Source organism: Lithobates pipiens, unplaced genomic scaffold (assembly GCF_037356315.1).
Source record: "Lithobates pipiens isolate NorthernLeopardFrog02 unplaced genomic scaffold, aLitPip1_a1.2 Scaffold_25, whole genome shotgun sequence".
Lineage (NCBI taxonomy): Eukaryota > Metazoa > Chordata > Amphibia > Anura > Ranidae > Lithobates > Lithobates pipiens.
In genome coordinates, this window is record NW_027507787.1 from 57,512,793 (window position 1) to 57,537,437 (window position 24,645).

The 24,645-nt window shown below is 46.1% G+C and overlaps 1 protein-coding gene across 3 annotated transcripts in view; it reads right to left on the bottom strand.

Annotated features, from left to right (window-relative positions):
* The window catches only part of NOLC1 (nucleolar and coiled-body phosphoprotein 1), a 53,932-nt gene that overhangs the window by 23,370 nt on the left and 5,917 nt on the right, over nt 1–24,645 (bottom strand). For 2 of the 3 annotated variants that reach the window (XM_077454503.1, XM_077454501.1), the window contains exons 2-5: nt 19,448–19,503; nt 11,384–11,502; nt 10,794–10,897; nt 1,235–1,400 (exon numbers count right to left, since the gene is read on the bottom strand). In XM_077454503.1, the coding sequence (XP_077310629.1) occupies nt 1,235–1,400; nt 10,794–10,897; nt 11,384–11,502; nt 19,448–19,503 (445 nt within the window). The remainder of the gene's footprint in view (nt 1–1,234; nt 1,401–10,793; nt 10,898–11,383; nt 11,503–19,447; nt 19,504–24,645) is intronic. The other variant, XM_077454502.1, reaches the window with a different exon arrangement.

The window sequence follows — 24,645 nt, forward strand, 5'->3', positions numbered from 1 at the left end:
AAGTGAATTAGTCACCCCCGTGAAAGAACTTTCTGAAACATTAATACTAAAATGTAGCTATATATGCAGGGTACATCACTTGTAGAGATTGCTATATATGTGCACTAATGTCTATATGGTACACCAGCCAACTCCTGACAACTGCAAATATATAATTCTTTGCATTGCATAGTCCTGCAAAGGATACTAAAGTCTTTTTTTTTTTTTTTAAACATGTTATGTTATAATAACCTGCTCTGTGCAGTGGTTTTGCATAGAACAGCCCGGCCCTTTCCTTCTCTTGAATGGCCCCACAGCAAGCAGCTTGCTATGGGGGTATCTGCAGCTTCCCACGTCCATTCAGACATAGCGCAGCAGCATAACAGATCAAACACAGCTGATCGCTTGGTTTTCAGAGCTCCGTGAGCAGATAGCTGCAGACTGTCAGTGACTGCTCTCTGCTCTGCCTCCTCATTCAATTGAACGCTGGGCTGTGGAGGGGGTAGAGCGGCCAGCTCAGGCTCTGAGCGACAGAAACTGAGCCGGGTGTCAGTCCAGGCACCTGGTGGATCCAGACTGTCGTGATGATTGAACAGACATCAGCAGAGAGTACTTTATATCAGAGAGTCTCCCGGCGCTCACTTGACTTCTCTGCTCTCTACGGCTGACAGCTATAGCGGAAGGGGCCGATAACTCTCGGGGACTTAAACCAGGGAGGAGAGAGCCAAGGAGCCACGTGAGCACTGGGAGAGGCTCTAATATAAGGTATAGATTGCCAGCTTTTTTATACAACACAGACACTAGGGCACAATGTTATTTTACAGAGGGGATGGTATGTTTCTATTGTAGTCATAATAGCAGCTGGATGGGGAGAGGAGAGCTGCCGATGGAGGCACGTAAACTGACCACGGTGTCAGGGCTCAGCAGCCATGATAAACCGTGTCAGTTTACAGGTAGGAGGGCATAGCCAGGCCAGATCAGCCAGGTTGAGGGGATAGAAGGGGCCAAACTACACAGCACAAGCACTGTGCTGTTATTCATGCATTAAGGGAACAAACATTTTTTTTCTTTTTTAGGGTAACACTTTAAAAGCAGTCACATGAAAATGTACTTAAAACGCACAAAAATTTCCTGAACTTGCTCAGCATTCCAATACTGCCCCCATTGCAGTGCTTGTGGCAGGAGTAAAGGGGTTGAGGAACCGTTTTCCAGGTACTGTCACACTAGCAGGAAAAAATAAATATTCACTTCTTACACGGCTGTGCTGGGGACTTTGCCACAGGGGACTTGGCAGGAAGAGCCTGTTTTTTCTTGGGAGGTTCATCTTCTGAACTGCTGGAGTCTGAACTTGAATCTTTTGTAGCTTTCTTTTGAGGTGGAGCTTTCACATTTGCCACCTTTGCCAGGGGTGTAGTCTTTTTCTGTGTGCAGATAAAATTAAATCAGCTTAAGTGCACAATATCAGTGTATAAAAATGCTACCAAACAAGCATATATTAAATATAAGTACTTGAGGCAGATGTAAAATCTCCAATACCAGAAATGCAGCCCTTAGGCACTTTAGATATTCTAAAGCTGATGAAGCCTCATACCACTTAAACGCACTGTTGATAAAAATAAGAATTGATGGATTAACTTTTGATTAATAATTCCACAATGGTATGATATTTGAAGCTTTGGTGCCTAGTCATAGCTCCAAAGACTGTTGGAGCCAATGATGACACAGGTAAACCCCTGGGAGACCCTTCAGCAAAGTTTCATAAAAGCTTAAATCGGAACTAAAAAAAAAAAAAGGTACTACTGTTCTTCGTTCCAACACCCGTAAAGTGCCCTGGCTTTATCTTCTCCCTGACTTCCAGTCCTCAGCCATCTTGATTGGCTAGTGCAGGATGAAGTCATTCCTGTGCATGTGCAGCAATCCCAGCACACAGGTAGTGTGACAAAACGTAAAGTGAGCAGCAAGTTTATTTTATTGCACAAGAGACATTGCATTGTCTGTTCTGTAATAAAGAGCCTGCCAGTTTGCACATTTTTACTTTTGTTCTGCTTTAGGAAGTCCATATTGATAGGCATTTGGTTGCATCACAATGTTTTTCCCCCCTATAAAATGTCAATATGAAGCATGTTTATACAGCTTAGGAGGTGGTCGAAAGCTAAGTTTGAAAATCTGAAAGGCATCTCAAACTGATCTTAAACACAAGTGAATGCACCTGGAAGCATGTGCTTTTGCCCATACACCAGTCCAAAAAGACTAAGTTAGACTTACCGGTGACGGTATTTCTAAGAGCCTTTCAGGACAACCCCGGAGAGAGTAGCTCCACCTTGCAATCAGGAAACACATGCCCACTTTAAAAACACCTCCTCTTCCTCCATGGCTTCAGTTATTGTGGCCTTCCGACGCTGGAAAACAAAGCACAGAAAGCACAACACCATGGTAGAACTTAATACATTTACTAAGCATAACCTAGGGAGGGAAGGAACGGTTGTCCTGAAAGGCTCTTAGAAATACCGTCACCGGTAAGTCTAACTTAGTCTTTCTCAAATCGCCTTTCAGGACAACCCCGGAGAGGATAACCGAGAAACTTACCCTAGGGCGGGACTACTGCCTGCAGTACCTTCCTGCCGAAGGCCTGATCTGCTGCAGACAGTAGATCTAACCGGTAGTGCCGGAGAAATGTCGAATAACTGGACCAAGTGGCAGCCTTGCAGATTTGTTCAGGCGTTGCACCGGCCCTTTCAGCCCAGGAAACTGCCGTGGATCTAGTAGAGTGGGCAGCAATACCTGAGGGAGGTATTTCTCCTTTTGCTTTATAGGCTTCTGTTATAGCCAACTTAAGCCATCTACCCAGCGTACTTTTAGAAGCTTTCTCCCCCTTGCGTGATCCAGAAAATATCACAAAGAGGGCGTTTGATTTTCTAAATTCCTTAGTAACTTCCAGAAACTGTAAAAGACATCTTCTCACATCCAATGTGTGAAAAACTTCCTCTCCTGCATTTGCTGGGGTTGCAGAAAATGTAGGTAACACTATTTCCTGTGATCGATGGAAAGTTGAAGATACTTTCGGTAGGAATGCTGGATCCGTCCTCAGTACCACCCTGTCCTGATAAATTTTAAGGAAGGGTTCTGTAATAGCTAGAGCTTGTAGCTCGCTGACTCTCCTGGCCGAGGTGATGGCCACCAAAAAGATTGTTTTTAAAACCACCTTCTGTAAAGAAGCTTCCTGTAAGGGTTCAAACGGTGCTCCCGAGAGACCCTGTAAAACTGTAGACAAATCCCAACTGGGAAAGTCTTTAAGGGCTACTGGTCTATTTCGAGCAAGAGCCCTAAAAAATCTAGAAATTAAAGTTTCTTTAGATAAAGTCTTTTCAAAGAAAACTGATAAGGCAGCCACCTGAGTCTTCAGGGTACTGGCTGCGAGACCTTTCTCCATTCCTTCATGTAGAAACTCCAAGACGGACACCGTGCTCTTGACCTTGAGTTCTCTAGAACTGCACCAGGAGTTGAACTTTTTCCAGACCTTCATGTAAATTGCCTGTGTAACTGCCTTCCTACTGGACAGCAGAGTCTTTACTACTTTATCTGAGAGACCTTTGGCTTTTAATAGGTCCTCCTCAGAAACCAGGCGGTTAGCTGCAGGAGTTCCACCTCTGGATGACTTACTGTCCCCTGGGATAACAGATCTTTTCTGAGTGGTAACTTCCATGGGGGCTTTGAGGCTAGGTTTCGAAGACCCGCGAACCAGGGCCTTTTTGGCCAAAAAGGAGTGACTAGTATTAAGTCTGTCCTTTCTTCCCTGAATTTCCTCAGTACTAGTGGAATTAGAGGAAAGGCATAGCACAGCTGGTAATGCCAGGGGTGAGCGAATGCATCCAACCCTATTGCTGCATCTCCTCGGTGAAGAGAAAAGAACCTGTCCACCTTTGAGTTCTGCTGGCTGGCAAAAAGGTCTACCTGTGGAACCCCCCAGGCCTCGGAGATCATCAGGAACACTTCCTGATTCAGACTCCATTCTGCCTCTAGTAATTTGCACCTGCTTAGGAGGTCCGCAAACAAATTCTGAGAGCCCTTCAGATGCACTGCCGATAGTGAGGCTGTGTTCTGTTCTGCCCAGGCTAACAACAGATTGGCCAGCTCCATCAAGCTCCTGCTTCTGGTTCCCCCTTGCTTCATAATGTAGGTAACCGCTGTTGTGTTGTCTGACAACACCTGGACATGGTGGCCTTTCAAACTCTGCTGAAATGCCACTAAACCCAGAAAGATCGCCTTCAACTCCCTCCAGTTGGATGATCTTTGAGCTTCCTGTTTGGACCAGACCCCCTGAGATGTCTGACCATCCAGATGGGCTCCCCAGCCCCAGGCACTTGCGTCTGTAGTAAGGCGCTTGTCCACAGGAAAGGTCCACACCAGGCCCCTTGAGAGGTTTGCCTGGTCTCTCCACCACCAAAGAGCCCTTTTCGTCTTTGACGAAATTTTTAGCTGTTTTTCCAAAGGATCTTGATGGGACCAGCTTGACAAAACCTCCCTCTGAAGGGGTCTGGAATGGAACCTGGCCCACTGAACAGCCGGGATTGCTGCCGTAAGCAGGCCCAGAACTGCCATAGCCATCCTGACTGAGACTGTCTGGTTGCTCTGTATCCGCTGTACAGCTAGCTGTAACTTTTCCTGTTTTTCCAACGGTAGGAAAACTTTCTGGAGAACCGAATTTAAGGTATACCACAGAAATTTCATTTCCTGTGAGGGGGTCAGGATTGACTTCTCTAGGTTTAGAAGCCATCCCAGGCCCTCGAGGTGAGACTGGGCCCTCTGGAGATTGACTAGGACCTGCTCCCTGGAGTCTGCAAAAAACAAAAGGTCGTCCAGATAAGGAACGACTGGAATCCCCTTCAATTTCAGGGGTTCCAAGGCCTCTGCCATAATCTTCGTAAAGACCCTGGGAGAGGATGAGAGTCCGAACGGCAGAGCCCTGAATTGGAGGTGCCATACCGAACTCCCCACCTTCAATGCCAGGCGCAGGAACTGCTGCGATGCCTGATGAATTGGTATATGAAGGTAGGCATCCCTTAGGTCCAGGGATGCCATGAAGCATTCTGGGGTCAACAGCTTTGTGATGGAGAAAATTGTATCCATCCTGAAATGTTTGTACCGAATGAACCTGTTCAGGAATTTCAGATTCAGGATTAGACGGTACTTCCCTGAGGGTTTTTTCACCAGAAAAATATGTGAATAAAAACCCCCGCCCTGCTGGTTTACTGGGACTTGAATCAGAACCTCTTGCTGTATCAGCTCCTGTAACAGCTTCATTGCAGAGGCCTTCTCCTGATCCCTTGGCAATGTTGTCACATAAAACCTGCTTGGGGGTAGTTCTGAAAACTCCAACCTGTACCCCTGATCGACAACGCTCTTCACGAACAGATTTGGAGACAGCCTGTCCCATTGTTCGCGAAAAGCTGACAGTCTCCCCCCCCACTGGGGAGATATTGTCACTTGTTCTTAGGGGACTGCTCTGGGGGAGATCTAAAGAGGACTCCACCCCTGCCTTTGCCCTTCTGTGAACCCCATCTGCTCTTGTGCTCCTGGTCTTTTTTATGGGACTGCTGAAAAGCACGAAAATTCTTTTTAGCAATCTGCTTTTTCTTAACTGGAAAAGCCTTCTTTTTATCGGCTGTTCTATCCAGCACAGACTCTAAATCGGGACCAAAGAGCAAGTCACCCGAGAAGGGAAGACCACACAGCTTGACCTTAGAAGCAGTGTCCCCAGACCATGTTTTCAGCCAAACTGCTCTCCTGGCTGAATTTACAAGAGCCGAAGACCTAGCGGCCAGTTTAACCGATTCTGCTGATGCATCCGCCATGTATTTGACTGCATTCAGGATCAGTGGAAAGGACTCTAAGAGATCCTTGCGGGGTGTCCCCGCCTCAATATGGCTCTTCAGCTTCTCTACCCAACATTCCAGATTCCTGGCCACCACCGTAGCTGCCATTGCTGGTTTTAGACTGACTGACGCGGCATCCCAAGCTTTTTTAAGGATGGAGTCAGCTTTTTTGTCCATTGGGTCTTTAAGGATCCCCATATCCTCAAAGGCTAGATCCGTTAGTCTGGATACCTGTGAGAAAGCTGCATCGACTCTGGGTTTTTTGTTCCAAACCTCTGAGTCCTTATCTTCGAAGGGAAACCTTCTCTTGAGAGCTTTAGAGAAGAAAGGGGCTTTTTCTGGGTCCTTCCACTCTTTTCTCACTGAATCTGAGAGGACCCTGTGGACAGGAAAAACTCGCCGTTTTGTTTCGTCCAACCCCTGGTACATTTTATCATGAACTGACAGTTGTACTTTTTCTTCTTGAATTTCTAGAGTAGTGTAGATTGCTTTTAAAATATCATCTACTTCCTCTAGTGATAGCTTGAATTTGGAGCCCCTGCTATCTTCCTTCCTCTTCCTCCTCCTCAGAATCCCTGAAGGAGATGAGAGTACTACCCCCTTCGTCTCCAGACTCTTCAGTTTCCACCTGTCTGGATGACGACGCCCTGGGGCTGGGCGGTAAGTTCTGAGGCTCGGTCTGTGCGGGAGGGTTTTGTATCAGGATGGACCTGACTGAACTCAAGGAGTTTGTCAGCTCTTTAACCGAAGAAAACAAATCCTTATATTGTTGAGATGTTTCCTCTTCCATCAATTCTCTGATACAATTTCTGCACATTGCCTTCTGCCATGAATCTCTGAGGGGGGTTTTGCAAGAAGGACATTTTCTCTGACCTGGTCTAGCTTTTCCTAGTGATTTTTCCTGAAACGACATACAGGTTTAACTCACTAAAAGCTCTCAACAACCAGTTGTTTAACACCAAGCCAGTGCAGAGACCCACCACCAAACAGACCACTAGTGAGACCCCAGAACTAGGCTGCAAAAGGTCAGAGCGAAGTCCACCTCAGACCTGCAGCGACAGGCCCCCAAGAGGGGGGAACAAAACAAAGACATAACCCACAGTAAAGCAGAGGGTGCCAGTGCACCTTACGTACCTGGGCTGGACCGGTGCTGGGGGCGCCTGTCTCCGCCATAGCTGGCTTGCACTCTTCCATCGCTTGAGTGAGGCAGCTATTTTACAAACAGCTCTCATTTTAAATTTTCCCGGCCGCCGCGTCATCAAGGCCGGCCGGAAGCGGAAGCACGCGGTCACCTGACCCGCCCCATGACCCCTGCGTTCCAGGCGCTGAACCACGGCGCCACGCCCCCTCAGAGCGCCCGCGCGTCACCGCAAACGACGCCGTCGCCGCCCGGGACCCGGCGCCGAAAACGGAGCCATGCCGCTGACCTGCAGCGGCCTCCGCCAGCAACAGAGCCCTCCCTGTGCTAACAAGCGGACACCGGGCACCCGACGCCGGCACTCCGAGGGTCCTTACTCCCGTGAGATGGCGGGACCAGGAGCTCCAGGAGTCCTCTCCCCGTGGAGATGCTGCTGGGGGTCAAAGAGAAACAACCTGCAACAAAAGGTAAGCCTTACTCCCCTGCAGAGAGTGTAGCTCTCCCTGGTTCAGGCACATGCTTCCTCCAAGGAGGAAACACAATAACTGAAGCCATGGAGGAAGAGGAGGTGTTTTTAAAGTGGGCATGTGTTTCCTGATTGCAAGGTGGAGCTACTCTCTCCGGGGTTGTCCTGAAAGGCGATTTGAGAAAACTATTCCCATAGATCACTTCAGCCAGGTTAGATCCAGCAATAATGATTAAAGAGTAACATTTACACAAAAAACAAGTTTTGGAATTAGCATGTTAATTTTTTTTATTGTATGCACTGGTAAACCAGTCATACAAAAAGAACCCTAAAGGGGAGTGTGGATCTACTAAAACTGGTGCAGCAGTGCAAAGAAACTAAACTGAGTCCAGGTTTTATTGTAAAAAAACTCCTTGGGGGGTGGAGAAGAGATAACACGATCTGCCTCTACTCCCCTGAAAGAACCAGGATGTTGAGTGACCAGCGGTCATAGCGCTCGACATCTACTCGCATCAGCCCCAGGCACACGCTGCAGGTCCTAGTGGCTAAAAGGCGAAGCGGCTTAAGGTAATGTTTCGCCCAGCCATGCCATTCTGCCGCAGTAAAACTTCAGTGGCTGGTCGGCAAGCAGTTAAAATAGACACTGGATTAGGGTTGCCACATCATCCTTTTAATCCAGGACACATTACACAGGTTAACCACTTCAGCCGCGGACCAATTGCCAGCCTAAGGACCAGAGGTCTTTTTACAATTTCGCACTGCGCTGCTTTAACTGGTAATTGCGCGGTCATGCAATGGTGTACCCAAACAAAATTTGCGTCCTTTTCTGCCCACAAATAGAGCTTTCTTTTGATGGTATTTTATTGCCTCTGCGATTTTTATTTTTTTGCGATATAAATGGAAAAAGACCGAAAATATATATTTTTTTTTTTCAAAAAGATTTGCTTTTTTGTTACAAGAAAAATCTAAAAATTTTAATCATACATTTAGGGCAAAATTTATTCAGCCACGTCTTTAGTAAAAAAAAATGTCAATAAGCGTATATTGGTTTGCGCAAAAGTTATAGCGTCTACAAACTAGAGTACATTTTCTGGAATTTACACAGCTTTTAATTTATGACTGCCTATTTCTTGAGGTGCTAAAAATGGCAGGGCAGTACAACCCCCCCCCCCCAAATGACCCCATTTTGGAAAGTAGACACCCCAAGGAAATTGCTGAGGGGCATGTTGAGCCTATTGAATTATTTTTTTTTTTTGGGACAAAAAAAATAAAAGTTGTCACTAAATGATATATTGCTCACACATGCCATAGTTATATGTGGAATTGCACCCCAAAAAATATTCTGCTGCTTCTCCCGAGTACGGGGATACCACATATGTGGGACTTTTTGGGAGTCTAGCCACGTATGGCACCCCGAAAACCAATCACTGCCTTCAGGATTTCTAAGGGTGCAAATTTTTGATTTCACTCCTCACTACCTATCACAGTTTCGAAGGCCATAAAATGCCAAAATAGCACAAAACCCCTCCAAATTACCTTATTTTGGAAAGTAGACACCCCAAGCTATTTACTGAGAGGCATGTTGAGTCCATGAAATATTTTATATTTTGCCACAAGTTGCAGGAATATTAAATTTTTATTTATTTTTTTGCACAAAGTTGTCACTAAATTATATATTGTTCACACATGCTATGGGCATAAGTAAAATTACACCCCAAAATAAATTCTGCTACTTTTCCCAAGTATGGGGATACCACATGTGGAGGATTTTTTGGGAGCCTAGCCACGTACGGGACCCCGAAAATCAAGCACTGCCTTCAGGATTTAAATATAAAACGCTGCAAAAAAAAAAAACTGTTAGCGATCGCAGGGATCAGGCCTGACTCTGCGAACGCTGCAGTTATGCGTTTAGTGTTTTGTAAGTGACAGTGATTGATTGATACTGCACTTGGGTGGGCTGGGCGGAGGGGCAAAACGCAGGTGCCAGCAGGTATCTGGGCTGATCCTGCTAACAATGCGTTTTTTTGGAACCCTAAACTGCTGGGGACGCTAGTATAGATCTGTTCAGATTCTATACCATTACGGGAGGTTTATGCTTTGCGCGTGGGTGTTAGCAGTACTGGCACTAACCTAGCGCTGCCTGGGGCGATGTAGACCCTGACCCTAAAACCTAATTGATATCACCCGCCGGGTGATCAGGGGGTTAAACCTTTATTGGGTAATAAATGGTGGGTGCCCTGATGCTATAAAAAGCAAACAAACCAGAGTCACCCGTAACACTTATACGGTGATCGCTGGTGAAAGGGTTAACTAGGGGCAATCAAGGGGTTAAAACCATTATTGGGTAGTATATGGGGGTACCTAGCACTATAAAAACCTGGCGGTGAACCTAAAAAAAATAACTAGCTACCTAGCGACACTAATGCAGCGATCAGAAAAATGATCGCTTAGTGACACTGGCAAAAGGGGGGTGAAAGGGTTAACTAGGGGCAATCAGAGGGTTAAAACCGTTATTGGCTAGATCTAGTATATGGGGGTACCTAGCGCTATAAAAACCTGGCGGTGAACCTAAAAAAAAAAAAACTAGCTACGTAGCGGCACCAGTGACACTAATGCAGCGATCAGAAAAACTATCGCTTAGTGACACTGGCAAAAGGGGTCAAAGTGTTAACTCTAGGGGCAATCAGGGGGTTAAACCTTTATTGGGGGGGGGGGTGTAGGGGGCTACCCTGGACCTAACACTAACTGCCCTGACAGTTTTTACTGTCACAACTGACACTGAATGCAGTGATCAGTAAATAAATGATCACTGCAATCAGTGACACTGACTGGGAGGGGGGGGGGGGGGGGAATCGGGGGGCGATGGGTGATTTGTGTGCCTAAGTGTACCTACATGTCAATGTAGTGTTTGGTGCACACTTACTCTGTGTTCTCCTCGCAGTCCGGTCAAAAAGACCGCCCCGAGGAGAATGACATCACTTCCTCCCTGCCTGTGTTTACTATACCCAGCGGGGGAAGCTTCTCATTCGCCAGGAGCGATCGAGAGGGGATGGCCAGAAACCAACAGCCATCCCCTCATCCCGGATCGCTTCTGCAGCGAAACGAACCGCCGCATCCAGCGGGAGGGGGGTCCGATCGGACCCCCCACCCACTGGAAGGCGAGCACGTACATGTACGTGCTTGTGCCTGTCGGTGCCATTGCGCCAACGTACATTGCCAAGCGGCGGTCCTTAAGTGGTTAAAAATTTAAAAATAGAAAAAGGGGGCAGGAGGTAGAAAACTGCATTTAAACCCACTAGTCTCATGCAGGAACAGCTCATTAAGGTAAGCTTCTTACAGGAGGTGGCTTTGTTTCCTCTTCAGAGTCAGAATCTTCACTGCTGCTTTCCGCTTTCTTTTGTGGAGGCACTTTAGTCACTGGCTTTTTGGCTGCTGCCGGTACTATAAAAAAACAAAACAAAAAAAAATGCATAAATCATTTAGTAAAGGTGCGCATGCATGTGGCTTTATGGAAGTGGGTCTGAATATATGCGCTACAGTGTTTGTGTTGGGATCACACTGCATAGCACACTTTCAGTACAGAGACCAACCTGTAGCTGGCAGCTTGAAATGGGAAAATAGATTCTCGATTGCCTGATAAAATGTGATGGCCTCTAATTTTTATTTTTTTTTAACCCCCTCAATATGCAGATTTTTTTTGTACATAGCTACATAAGGCACACCTCCCTAGTCCTAGAACTTAAAAAAAAAATAAAAAACACACACACACACACACCAATTTGAAAGGAAGGATAGGAAACTAAACCCTGCATTTATCATTGTCAACACACTGGACACAAACCCTGTAATTACATGTCATCTCTAAAAATGGACATACTACTAGTTCATACTTGCTTTTGTTACCATTTCTCTATATAAAAAACATACTTTTTTTAGCAGGTGGCTCTTCATCTTCACTAGAACTGTCTTCGCTGCTGGATTCCTTAGCAGGTTTTTTAGTGGGCAAGCTATTAGCAAGAAGTTTTCTTTTCTTAGGAGCAGGTGATCTGAATGCAAGGGTGGAAAAGATGTTAAAAAAAAAAAATATATATAATACATGTAGCCAAGTAATCGCATATTGGAAAGACACCTTTAAGGCTAGCCACTGGATAGTTCCAAAGTTCCCTGGGTAAAGATAAAGGTAAGATTTTCTGATCTATAAACAAATTATAATTACAGGATGGATGGTGAATATTTTAGACACTGATCCTCTTTAATCACTTCAGCCCCAGAAGGATTTAGCCCCTTAACTACTTCCCATCCAGGCCAATTCTGACATCTCTCCTACATGTAAAATTCGTTTTTTTTGCTAGAAAATTTACACAGAACCCCCAAACATTCCATGGGTTTTTTTTTTTTTTTTAGCAAAGACCTTAGAGAATACAATGGCGGTCATCAACTTGATATCTTGCATGGTATTTGCGCAGCAATTTTTCTAACTTTTTCTTTGGAACAAGAAAGTAGAGCAAAAAGGAGGCCAGAGGACTCATACTGCAGCCTGCAGTATACTGCGTCCAAATATCCTCATGACCTTTAACATCGATTTAATAAAATCTGGTAAATGTATGAACCGAAGACCAAGTTGCGGCCTTACGGATCTGAGCCAGAGAGGCCAGATGATGCACCTTAAGTGCCCGAACTACGTCCAGAGCGTGAAGGGCCACCTTCTTAGGGTGCTTCGGCTTAGGACAGATGGTAACACAATGTCCTCATTGATATGAAAAGCAGAGACCACCTTCGGCAGAAAAGACTGTTGCGGACGCAACACCACCTCATCATTGTGGATAACCAGATAAGGCAACTTGCAGGACAAAACCGCCAGTTCTGAAACCATCCTGGCCAATGTGACGGCCACTAGAAAGACCACTTTCTGGGAAAGTCAAAAGGGGGATCTGATATTTTCAAACGGTGGTTTTTGAAGCGCCGATAACACCAGGTTCAAATCCCATGGGGGTAACTGTGGATGCACCGGGGGGGGGGGGGGGGGGGGCTACATGTCGCACCCCCTCAACAAAGGCACTCACTAATGAGAGATGCCAGGGGTTGCTGGAAAAAAAAAAAAAAAAAAAAGACAGCCAAGGCTGAAATTTTCCCATTGGTGCTTAACGACAATTTCTGATCTACTACTTGCCGAAGAAACAGCAGGACCCTGCATATAGAAAAGGAGCGTGGATGCCATCCTTTCTTCTCACACATGGGAGATGTAGGCCTTCCAGGTACGATGATATATATTCAGAGAAGAAGATTTCTGCGCCTTCAACATAGTTGGGATCACCGAATCCGACAGATCCCGGTTCCTCAACACCTAACACTCAATAGCCATGCAGTTAAAGCCAGTGATGGTAAAGCAGGATGGAGAATCGGACCTGGAGATAGAAGGTCCTCTCATAACGGCAGTCCCCATGGGGCGCGCAACACCAGGCGCACTAGGTCTGCGTACCAAGGACGCTGTGGCAATCTGGGGCAATCAGTATTACTGGGATCCCCTCGACCTCCACTCTGCGAAGCAGACATAACAGTTTCAGTGGAGGAAAGGCGTAGATCAGCTGGTACTGATCCCACTGAGCTACCAGCATGTCTGATGCGTCTGCCCACGGATCTCGCGTCCTGGACACGAATATCGGCACCTTCCAATTGAGACAGGAGTCCAGAAGATCCACGTCTGGTTTGCCCCACCTCAGGCACAGTAGCCTGAATACCTCTGGATGCAACACCTATTCTCCTAGGTCCAGTATATGGAGACTCATAACCCACCTGGCAGTTCTTCACTCCCAGGATATAAATGTCCGACAGGTCGCTCTGCCCAACGACGTATGTGAGCGACCTCCCGCTCGTGGCGGCTGAGCTTCTTGTTTCCCCCTTGGCGATCGACGTATGCCACAGCCGTGGTGTTGTCTGACTGGACCCTGCAGGGTCTGCATGGTGATCGCCACATCTTCCTCCAATTCTGAGGCGGAAGATGCTCTCAGGAGGAGATAGTCTAGGTATCCCACGTTGCAATATCAAAACTGGAGCCAATTGGACGTACCACTTCATTCTTGGGAACTACAAACAGATTTGAGTAGAATGCCTGGAAACATTCCAAAACCAGTACAACCACCCCACGACTAAGCAGATCCCTCACTGCCCCCAAGCGGGCCTCCTGGCCAGCCGGGAATACGGGTATGCTGGAGGTGAAGATTTGTTTGGCGGTCTAGAGAGAAACTATCTTGTAGCCGGAGGAAATCAGATCGCAGACCCATTGGTCGGATAGCCAAAAGGACCATCGGGCAGCAAACTCCCGAAGGCAACCCCCCCCCCACCCGAGACATGGGTGGGGGGCAAACCTTCATGCGGTAGCACTTTTGTTCGCAGGCTTCCAGGGACGTTTTTTGTCCTTCCGTGGTCGTCCTGTCGGGCTGGGGACGTTTTGCCGAAGCTCCGGGCGGAGGAAAAAGCTGTTTGCGAGTGGAAAAAAGGGTCATTGCCTACGGTGTGGCTCCTTAGCCTTCCTGGCCTGTGGGAGTAGGGTACTCTTACCACCAGTGGCATTTTTAATAATGTCATCCAAAAGAGGCGCCAAAGAGCCAGTTGGCAAGGAAGGGAAGATCTATCAGGGCTTTTTTGGATGCCTGGTCGGTAGAGTATCCAGGGCCACGTCAAAAAATTTACTTAAGGCCTTGCACTAGTTGGTCTGCTAGTTCCAAGCAGACAGGAGAAGCGGATGCCAGTACTGGTCGCACAGCTGACCCCACAACCGTAAACAAGGAACGATCCACTGCCTCGGCCTTTCTGTCCATGGGATCCTTAAATGCAGGAGTCCCCTCTACCGGGATTGTGGTTACTTTATTTAACCTGGATACTGGGGGGGTCCACGACCAGAGCAGCCATTTCTTGAGAAGGCTTTCCTCAAAAGGGCAACGCACTGCCATGTATTTGGGGACCGAAAAGGTCCATTGCGGGCGACCCCATTCCTTGTAAATGAACTTGTCAAAATCAGTCAGGGGCCACTTTTTTGCTCCCTTCCCCCCCCACGTTCTGCCTCCATCTTGGCAATAAACGAATTGAGGACCGCCGTCAGGGTGTCCATGGGCACTGAGCAGTCCGCAGGCAACCCGGCTGCAATTGCCTGGATTTTGGGGGAAGAAACACTCGTTTCTGAAGCCATGCTGACCCTACCCTGTCTGCCACCCGAAGGGGACTTAGGACAGTGACAGTCCCACCCTCCTTACTGCCGCTGGCTGAGGGTATCTTTCCAGCTGGACTCACCACTCTGAGGCGTTCTGTGCTATTCAGCAGGTAGTGCCTGCAGTCCCTGTTGGCTCCCAGGTGCAAAGGAAACAGTGCTGTGTCGGTGGAAGCAGCTGCAAATGGCACTAAAACCGCTCGGAAGTGTGCTCAGGCTTTAAGAAAATGGCCGTCCAGCACAAGGACATAAAAACACAGGGAAAATGGCTGTAAGAGCACATGCCGCCACTAGAGAACACAAAAGAAAAAAAAAAAAAAAAACACACACACACACACACACACACACACACACACACGTTCAGGCTTCTAGAAAATGGCCGCCGGTGTCCTGTATAGGAAATCACCAGGAAAATGGGCACTGAAGCCCAGGAGAGCATGCTGCCCTTGCCCACACCTAAAATGCTCACCGAAAGCAGCTCCAGGAGGTACAGGGAGAAAACAATGGCAGTGAGCACAACGCTGCACGGGACACCAGCATGGCCTCACAGACACCTTCAAGGGGCATGAAGAACAGGACACAGCTAGCCAGTGCACCACCCTGCCGCCAAGTGAGAGCCCCTGCAAAGACACACCGCTCAGCAGCCACATGCAGCATCCCCCCCCAGGGAAGAAGAGGAGGGAGCCCCGGATCAACCTCCCAGGGAATGCCAAGCTGCTCCGAGGCAGGGAGAGCTGTACTTGCCAGTCCTGAAGAGCTGGGAGACATTCCATCACAGACCCACTCACTGATTAGTACTGGGTGGCTGCTGGCCCTACATACTGTGACGCAGACATCAGTAGCCCTGTCATATATATGCCCCGGAGAATAAAAGCTCACCGACCATCTCTGGAGCTGAGGTTTCATCATGGCCTGCGTAGCTACAGCCTGCACATGCTCAATGGCTGGACTAGGGAGACTACAAGGATAAGGGTATCTTGCCTGTCACCCAGCCGGCTGTTGATAGTAGATGACAGGATCAATCTTGCGCAAAAAGTCACGCTTCTGCAGGAAAAAATAAAAAATAAAATAAAAAGCATGGACCAAAGGGCCCGCAGGGTTCCTAGGTCCTTCACTAGGCAAACTAAAAAACTGATGACTGTATGGCAGGCTGGAGGGTTGTTGCTCAAGGGACCACCCCCTGGGCAGAAATAAAGAGTTCTGAGTGCTGTATTACAACTAATGCCAGGTATTCTCCTAGTAATGGGCATAACCACCCAATGGCTAAGAGGAGCTGTGTCGGTCAGTGAATATAAGAGAAATATTGGCACGTGGAGATATGCATCCTTGATTTAGATTAAAGCCAACAACTCCCCTCTTTGCAGGATGGAAACGATTGGATTGACTCCACGCAAAAGGATCGGATGTTTAAATGCCGATTCGGATCTTTGAGATCTAGAATGGGTCTTAGCTCTCCTCTTGGTTTTGGAACCATGAAAAGGTGTGAATAGAAACCTGTGCCCTGTTCCTCTAAGGCAGGGATATGCAATTAGCGGACCTCCAGCTGATGCAGAACTTTAAGTCCCATGAGGCATAGCAAGACTGACAGCCACAAGCATGACACTCAGAGGCAGAGGGATGATGGGACTTGTAGTTTTGCAACAGCTGGAGGTCCGCTAATTGCATATGCCTGCTCTAAGGGAACCTCTTATGTCACCAACTGGGATAATAGATGATCCAGAGCTAGAAAGAGAATTATTTTTCTCTGGATCCCTGGGAACATTAGATCTTAGAAAACGAAGAGACGGAAATTCTCGGAACTCTAGTTTGTAACCTAGATAAACCTAAGAAGCCACCCATCTGTCTTGACATTGATCCTGCCAGATCTTTGAAAATTGCAAGAGCCTTCCCCCCACCCAAGAGAGCGGGGGCACCCCTTCATTCTTCTTTGTGGGCTTTCTGCCTCAAGGATCTCTTGACCCTGGTGCTGCCCTTGGGGTCTTCCCCTTGAACCTGACAGTTGAGGCCGTTGATACTGGCTAGAGGCTGATGCCCCTGGCACAGGTGAGGAAGCACGCTTCAAAGAAAAAATGTTTGAACAACTTCTTTACTGGTTAAAGAGAACTTTTCCCATTAGAGATCCTTTGGATGTATTTATCCAGATTGTCTCCAAATAGCCGTTCACCATGAAGGGGGAACTGGCCAAGAGTTTTACACGGTACTTCAGCTGACCACAGAACTCGGCGAGAACGCACTAGTCCAAGCATAAGCCGCGAAGCTCGAATGATAGAATATTTCATAGCAACAATTGTGAAAACAGTGTGTCTGATACACTAGCCCATTGCTGGGCCTACTGCGCAGGCAGAATCTTCTCCACAAACTGTTCCTAATGGACAGATAAACCAATTGCCACAAGAACCAGCTGCGCTGCTGAACTTGCTAAAGACATATGCTTTTGGAAAGAAGTTCCAACTTTTTATCTGTTGGATCCTTTAACATTAGCGCATTATCCACCAGACATGTGAGACTATTGTTCACTGAGGCAATTGCAGCATCAATTGCTGGAATGCCTATTTCTTACAGAAATCCTCTGCCATAGGATAAATTGTGGAAAATTTGTTAGGATAGCATTGTTTATCCAAATGTTCCCATTCAGAATACATAAGCTTTTTTTAGCCATGAATGAATGGGAAAAGCATCCCCAGATAGGGGAGGTTTAAATGATCCCAAACAAGAGGTGGGTTCATCAAGATCCTGCGCTGGCAAGTAGTAAGAACGTGCACAAGCAATCTGTCTTGTGATGCTACTCCCTCTTCATTAGGATCCTCAGAACAGGATATATTAGTATCTTCCAAATCTTTTGGAAGATGTTCCTGATGCCCTGACCCTTGCACCTCAATAAGAGGGTCCTGAGCACTGGATGGGGATCTGCTATGTTTAGACCAACTATGGAGAGATATAGCATCAATCTTTTCCAAATTACAAATGGTAGAAGAGAAAACCTCCTGTGTAATATACACAGGGACTGAAGTGTCTAGCGCAGCTGCAACAACAGTCTCCTTTGACAGCTCAATCTGATCCACCGCATTACTCTGAGGATGACATTCTTTTGGAAATGGACTTAGTTTATTGTGAAAACCATTGACCCCTTTAGGAGTTCCTGGTCCCTTTTTAACTCATAGCCTGAAGCACAAAAGCAGAGGTACTACCAAAAAGATTGTGCACTGCTAGGTTATAGTCCAGCGCTATAAGCTGCTATTAATACCCAGCCTGGTAAAGTAATAAAGTGTCAAAGGGAATGCCTGTGTCACCAAACCTGAAGAAAGCCAACCTCCTGCTCATGTGTCCCTCCATTGCCAGCAGCAGCAGACACACAGCTTTAAAAACGTACTCCACGTGTGGCCGGCGTAGGTGACCATTAGCCCCGCCCCCGCGCTAATAACAGCCCCATCTTTCAAAAGAGTGTTTTCCTGCACGAGCGGCAGACTTCAGACACCTTGTAAACAGCTGATATGGCGGTGGGGGTAAAAACTACCGCTGAACGGCCAATCGGTCATTTTTTTTTTCCTAACAAAGAAAATGCTTTCGGCATTTAGGTTCCCCGAAAGTGAAGATTCCAACATTGGGGGCACAGGAGAACCAGTCCCTCCTTTCTTACAGGAGGCTCTGCTTGTTGTGGCCGGAGGAGAGGAGGAATGAAAGCTTCCAACACAGCGCTGTTTCCAGCATCAGGCAGCGAGTGCTCAATACAGCCCCCAGTGGTGACACATAGGCAACGTTATAACTTAAAATGTCCACTTAAAGCGGGGTTCCACCCTAAAGTGGAACTTCCGCTAATCGGAAACCCTCCCCCCCCTCCGGTGTCACAGTTGGCACCTTTCAGGGGGGAGGGGGGTGCAGATACCTGTGTAAGATGGGTATTTGCACCCACTTCCAGGCATAGACTCCCATGGGAGTCTATGCTGTTTCCTGTCCCGCCGCGCTGTCTGCTGGGACACACACGGGTGTACCTACAAAATAGGGGAAAGATTCAGGGACTTTACTACTAGTAATGGAGGGGGTGGGGGGATCAGCGATTTTTAGTGGGACTGTGACATTGCGGCGGACACCAACAGTGATGAGTGCTTTATTTTTTTTATTTTTTACAAATGCGTCTAGACATGGCTAAAGGGACGTTTTAAGACCCTGGTTACTAGCTTAAGTTAAATTGTTCAGGAGAGGTTAAACAACGTCCCGTGCACATGTAGCCTCAGCAAATACACCCAATGACGTTTCTCCTCGCTTATTTGTGATGCTCTGGAACAGCCTTTAGGGTTCCGCAAGAAAACAGCAATTTCTGACACTCATAGATTGCCATTAAAACCAATGGTCTTTTTAGCTATCTGTAAGAGGGGGGGGGGGGGGGGGTATTTACAAATAACTACAAAAGTGTAAAAAACGTAGGGCAATAGTTTTAAACGTCCTTCGTGTACAGGGCCATACAAATCTGTAAACCTGTGTACTATATTCTCTCAAAACAAAAAAAAGTTGCTGTGAAAAACTGAGACAGAAATAAGCTAATTTGTTGTTACAGCGCAACTCCAGACTTTTTCACTCTGCTAAAAATAGGGCATGGAATGGCTGGATCCTCACAGACTAAACTTTATAAACACAGATGTGTAGAGTTAGAAATAACCAAGGTTTCTACTGCCATCTATACTATCCCCTAATTTCTATTTGGGTATTATGGCGACAGGAAGTAAAATCCAACACATCTGCAGAAAGCCAGAAGAAACATCTAATCAAACATATACATAATAACCACTCACTTTAGCCAATCGCTGTATATATCCACAAGACTGGCGGGGCTGTTGTCCTTATCTTTCTGTTGGGGGAAAAAAAAAGGGGAAGAAGGAAATTGGTTATAAATATAGTACAAACAGTAGAAGATCAAGGCCACTTTGAGGCATCCCTCAGACACCCCTAATGCCAGCATAAGCCTCTGTTTTGACAGGCAACAGCTGTTCTGGCACATTCATTTTAATAACCAAGTTAAAGAGGAAGTAAACCCTAATGGGTTTACTTCCTCTTTCATTCCCTGCAAAGGTAAAGCATAATGGACTACTATGCATCGCATAGTAGTCCATTATGTGTCACTTACCTGACAGAGGAGCCAGCGATGTTACCGCTGTCCCCTGTAGTCCGGCACATCCATCTTCTCGGTGGGATCTTGCAGCTCCGCCGAAGCTGCGATGACATCACTCCCGCGCATGCGCACGGGAGCCGACACGCGCGGCATCTTCATCGCTGACGATGCCGCGCTCAGTGCGCCTGTGTGCCGCTGTCTACGGCGGTGCCCGTCTTCGGGCAAATATCTCCTAAACCGTGTAGGTTTAGGAGATATTTCTTGGACCTACAGGTAAGCCTTAATCTAGTCTTACCTGTAGGTCAAAGCGTGTTGTAAGGGTTTACAACCACTTTAACTGTAGTAGCAAAAAAAAAAAAAAGGGATGATGACACTAGACCTAAAGACCTTAAAAGGGCCCACAAAACGCTGCTGCCAATAGCGTTTTTCATGCGTTTTACAGGCGCTTCCCATTGATTTCAATGGGAAGGGGCGCTTTAGGAGCGTTGTATTCACCGCTCCAAAAGCGCTGCAAAGAAGCTGCTTGCAGGACTTTTGACGCCCTGCCAGCGCAGCGCCTCGGTGTGAAAGCACTCGGGATTTTACATTGGGATTGCAGTTGCAGCTTCTTTCAGGCGCTTTTTTTAATGCTAAAGCGCCTGAAAAATGCCCCAGTGTGAAAGGGATCTTGGTGTGAAAGCACTCGGGCTTTTACATTGGATTGCAGTTGCAGCTTCTTTCAGGCGCTTTTTTTAACGCTAAAGTGCATGAAAAACGCCCCAGTGTGAAAGGGGTCTATATAGTTTCCAGCTTTTTTTAATCCTTTGTTGCATCTCACGGCTGTCAAACTCCTCCAGTCTCTTTAACCACTTGCCACCCAGGCCAATTCTGACATTTCTCTCCTACATGTAAAAATCTGTTTTTGCAAGAAACTGTACACAGAATACCCAAACATTATATATGATTTTTAGCAGAGACAATAGAAAATAAGATGGCGTCGTTGCAACTTTATCTCGTACGGTATTAGAATTATTTTAAAAAAAAGTAAGCCCAGATAGAGGTTGTTACGCCAAGTAAATACCCAAGATGTCACGCTTCAAAATTGCACATGCTCGTGGAGTAATTGGAGCCAAACTTCAGTACCAAAAATACCCATAGGCGCCGCTTTAAAAAGTTTTTACAGGTTACATGTTTGAGTTAAAGGTCTAGTGCTAGAATTATTACTCTCGCTCTAACGTTCAGATACCTCACATGTGGTTTGAACGCAGTTTACATATGTGGGCGTGACTTACGTATGCGTTTGTTTCTGTAACTCTGCACGCGGGGGACATGGGGCGCTTTAAATTTATTTTTCTTGTTAATTTTACTTCATCACTTTTATTCCTATTACAAAGTAAACATTCCTTGTAAAAGGAATAGTGCTTGACAGTGAGATCTGGGATCAATAAGTCCCCAGATCTCAGCTCTAGGCTGGGAAACAAAAAAAAATAAATAAATAAAACCTCAGCTTTCCAGCTGAGGTGGCAGCATTTTTTTCAAATGCAGAGGACGGGCGTGACGTAAACACGCCTGGCCTCCAAACCATCATAGAGATTCTGGGGACCATCTGGTCTGCTGAAAATCTCTATGGTCAGCATGTGGGGCTGGTCGGTTCCTTGTCCGGTTCGCTGATGGCAGGGGCGAGCCGGGAGAAGCACAGGAGGGCGGCAGGAACGTCCCCTCCCGCTGCCTGTAAGAATCAACAGCCACTATGGTGAAGGGAAACGCCGGCTCTAAAAGCCGGTATCTGATCTCTTTGAGCATTGATATCTGAATGAATGATGCCTGCAGCTACAGGCATCATTCATCTTTCAAATATCAACGCGCAAAGTCCGCTACGTCATTTTATGTTATGCGGGCGGCAAGCCACTTCCTGTCTACATGATTGCATATCTCTGCCTGTCGTACATTTTTGCTCTGCACTGATTTTCTGATGGTAACACAGACAAATCTAGTGTAATGTGGTTCAACACAGCCACTTGTACCCTTCACTGTCATGTGACTACTAGACAATCTAGGAAAGCAGTTCAGTCAGGACCTACATGGCAGAATCACCGGGTATCATTTTAATGAAAGTTACAGGTTTAAGAAAAATAAAATTACTAAAATAATTCTGGAAATTACATTAAACTTGTGAAGTGTATGGGATTTTACAGACTGGGTTTACTAAAGATCAGCGAACTACTATATGTTCTATCACACACAGAACAAAGTAGTTTTTTTGCAATAAAATGATGCACTGCAATTTATAAAGTACAACCCCAAATCCAAAAAAGTTGAATACTGTATAATAAAAGAAAGCAAAGATTAGCAAATCTCTTAAACCCATATTTTATTCACAGTGGAAAACATAGCAAACGTTTAAACAGAGTTGGGTCAGGGCCATGTTTACCACAGTGTATAATCATCTCTTTTTTGTAACATTCTGTAAATGTCTGGTGGGAACTGAGACGACCAGCTTTGGGAGAGGAATGTTGTCCCATTTTTGCCAGAAAAAGAATTCCAAATGCTCAGTCCTAGATCTTTTGTCGTATTCTTCATTTCAAGACGCACCAAATGTTTTCCATTGGTGAAACGTCTTTGCCTCTGTTTAATCGAGAGCTGCCATGATGCTGCACATGTTATCAGTTATAACACCAGCTATTCGATGGGTTGACAGTGGATTCTGGGACAATTTCTACTCCCACTGGCCCCACTAAAGTCTAAAGGACAGTAAACAGGCCCTTTGTTTAGAAAGTTTGGAGACCCCTGATCTAAAGGAACCAAAATTATACTTTGTTTATAGTTATCTCCCAGCGCTGACTAAGTTGATAAACACTTGCCGAATAATTTTTTTGACAGCTGTGAGTGAGCAGAGAACGGCTATACAATGTATGAATCGTGGAAATGCTGGATTAAGATCTTGAGGGCGATTGAATCAAGATTTGTTTTTTTAGAGATGAATCGTGCAGCTCTAATGCACCCCCATACCATCAGAGATGAAAGCTTTTGAACCTAGCGCTGATGAGCCAAAGGGTCATTGATTCATTTTACCACAGAATAGTTTTCCACTTTGCAAAAGATCATTTGTAACGAGTGTTTACCCAGAGAAGACGGTGACGTTTCTGAATCATGCTCAGACATGGCTTCCTCGCTGCATGATAATAGGGCTGCAACTAAAGATTATTTTCATAATCGATTAATCGGCCGATTATTTTTTCGATTAATCCAGGGCCAGGTCGCCGATGCGACCAGAAATCGCAACCTGGCGCCTAAGCTGCCACCAGCCCACTCCCGATTGATGCCGCAGACATGCAGAGCATTAACACTGACTGCTGTCCTCCTCCACACTCAGCGGCTCTGGCAAGCATCAAGCGCCGCAATAAGTGTGTGAAAGGAGAATATGTCAGATTTCAGCTTGATGTCGGGGTGGGCAGGACCCGGCCGCTATCAAACACCAGCCAATGGGATCTGGGTGAGGCACTACTTTTATGTGGCCCCGCCCCTTTTCTTAAGCAGCCCAATCGTTGGCTGATGTTTGATAGCTGCTGAGTCTCGCCCACCCCAACATCAAGCTCAATACTGGCAGCTCCTCTGTTACTTTTCAGTAAGAGTGCTCAGTGTGCGACCAACCAGTGCCACCTGCCACCGCCAACCAGTGCCACCGCCACCAGTGCTACCTGCTACCACCAACCAGTGCCACCTGCCAGTGCCATCTAGTACCACTTGCCGCGGACTTTCCTAAGGCCGCGGCTACGGAATGGTCCGTAGATCGCATGGTGCGGACCAACTAATCGATAATGAAAATCGTTGACAACAATTTTCATTATCGATAATGTCGATTAATTGTTTCAGCCCTACGTGATAGAGCATTACCTTGCATTTTTGGATGACATGACTAACTGTGTCCACAGATCGTGATTTTTGCCATGCAGTGATGTCCGACCACCGGAGGAGGAAGATTAGGACGATATGCCTAGCAACAGGCATTTCTGGCAAGTTAAAAAAAAAATAAATCTTTTTTTTCTGATTTTTTGCTAAATTTTTATGTATTTTGTTTTTTCAGGGTGGCCGTCCACTTTAAGTAATGAGGAAGATGATATATTGAAATAAGGCTGAAACAACTAACCGATTAATCAACAACCGATTATGAAAATAGTTGTCAACTATTCTCATAATCAATTAATCGGTCAGGTAATTAGCTGGATTTTATTGTATTAAGGAAATACAATGCAGCACACATACAGCTCAATACACCGTCCATACATATCAGTAAGTGCCTGAGAACTTGTGAATGTGTGAGAAGCAATGTCCCCATGGGAAATATAGTCCTGGGCAGGAAGTGAGTGGTTCTAAAGCCAGAAGATTTTTTTTGACCTTGCTATAGGGTCACACTATTATAGGGTCACACTATTATACTGTACGAAAATTCCTTTGACCAAGAAGTTTTCTATTCTGCTCCTTAGTTTTCACCCATAGTGATGGGTAAATTCAAACATCGATTCGACCCCACGAATGATTAGCAAATCGAACGAACCTTCTTAAAGTGAATTTTTGTTTTTTGAAGGAAGACACTGTTTTTGTATGGCTGGCCTAAGTGACAGATAGCTAGCTTTGATCACGTGCCTATGACAAGGGAGTCTGTCAAACATATTACAGTTCTGTCTAAAAAACTGAGTTTTTTTTATATATAAAATGTGATCCGAGTCTGATGATATTTATCAATCAATTCAATCTCTAATAGTATATACAGGATATATGTTCTGTCTGTTATTAGAGATTTTGCTCCCTAACCATATAGTTTATTTATATTTACCATTGCATGGAAAGATTTATGAATAAATTAACCACCGAATGGATTATGAAAATAATCGTTATTTGCAG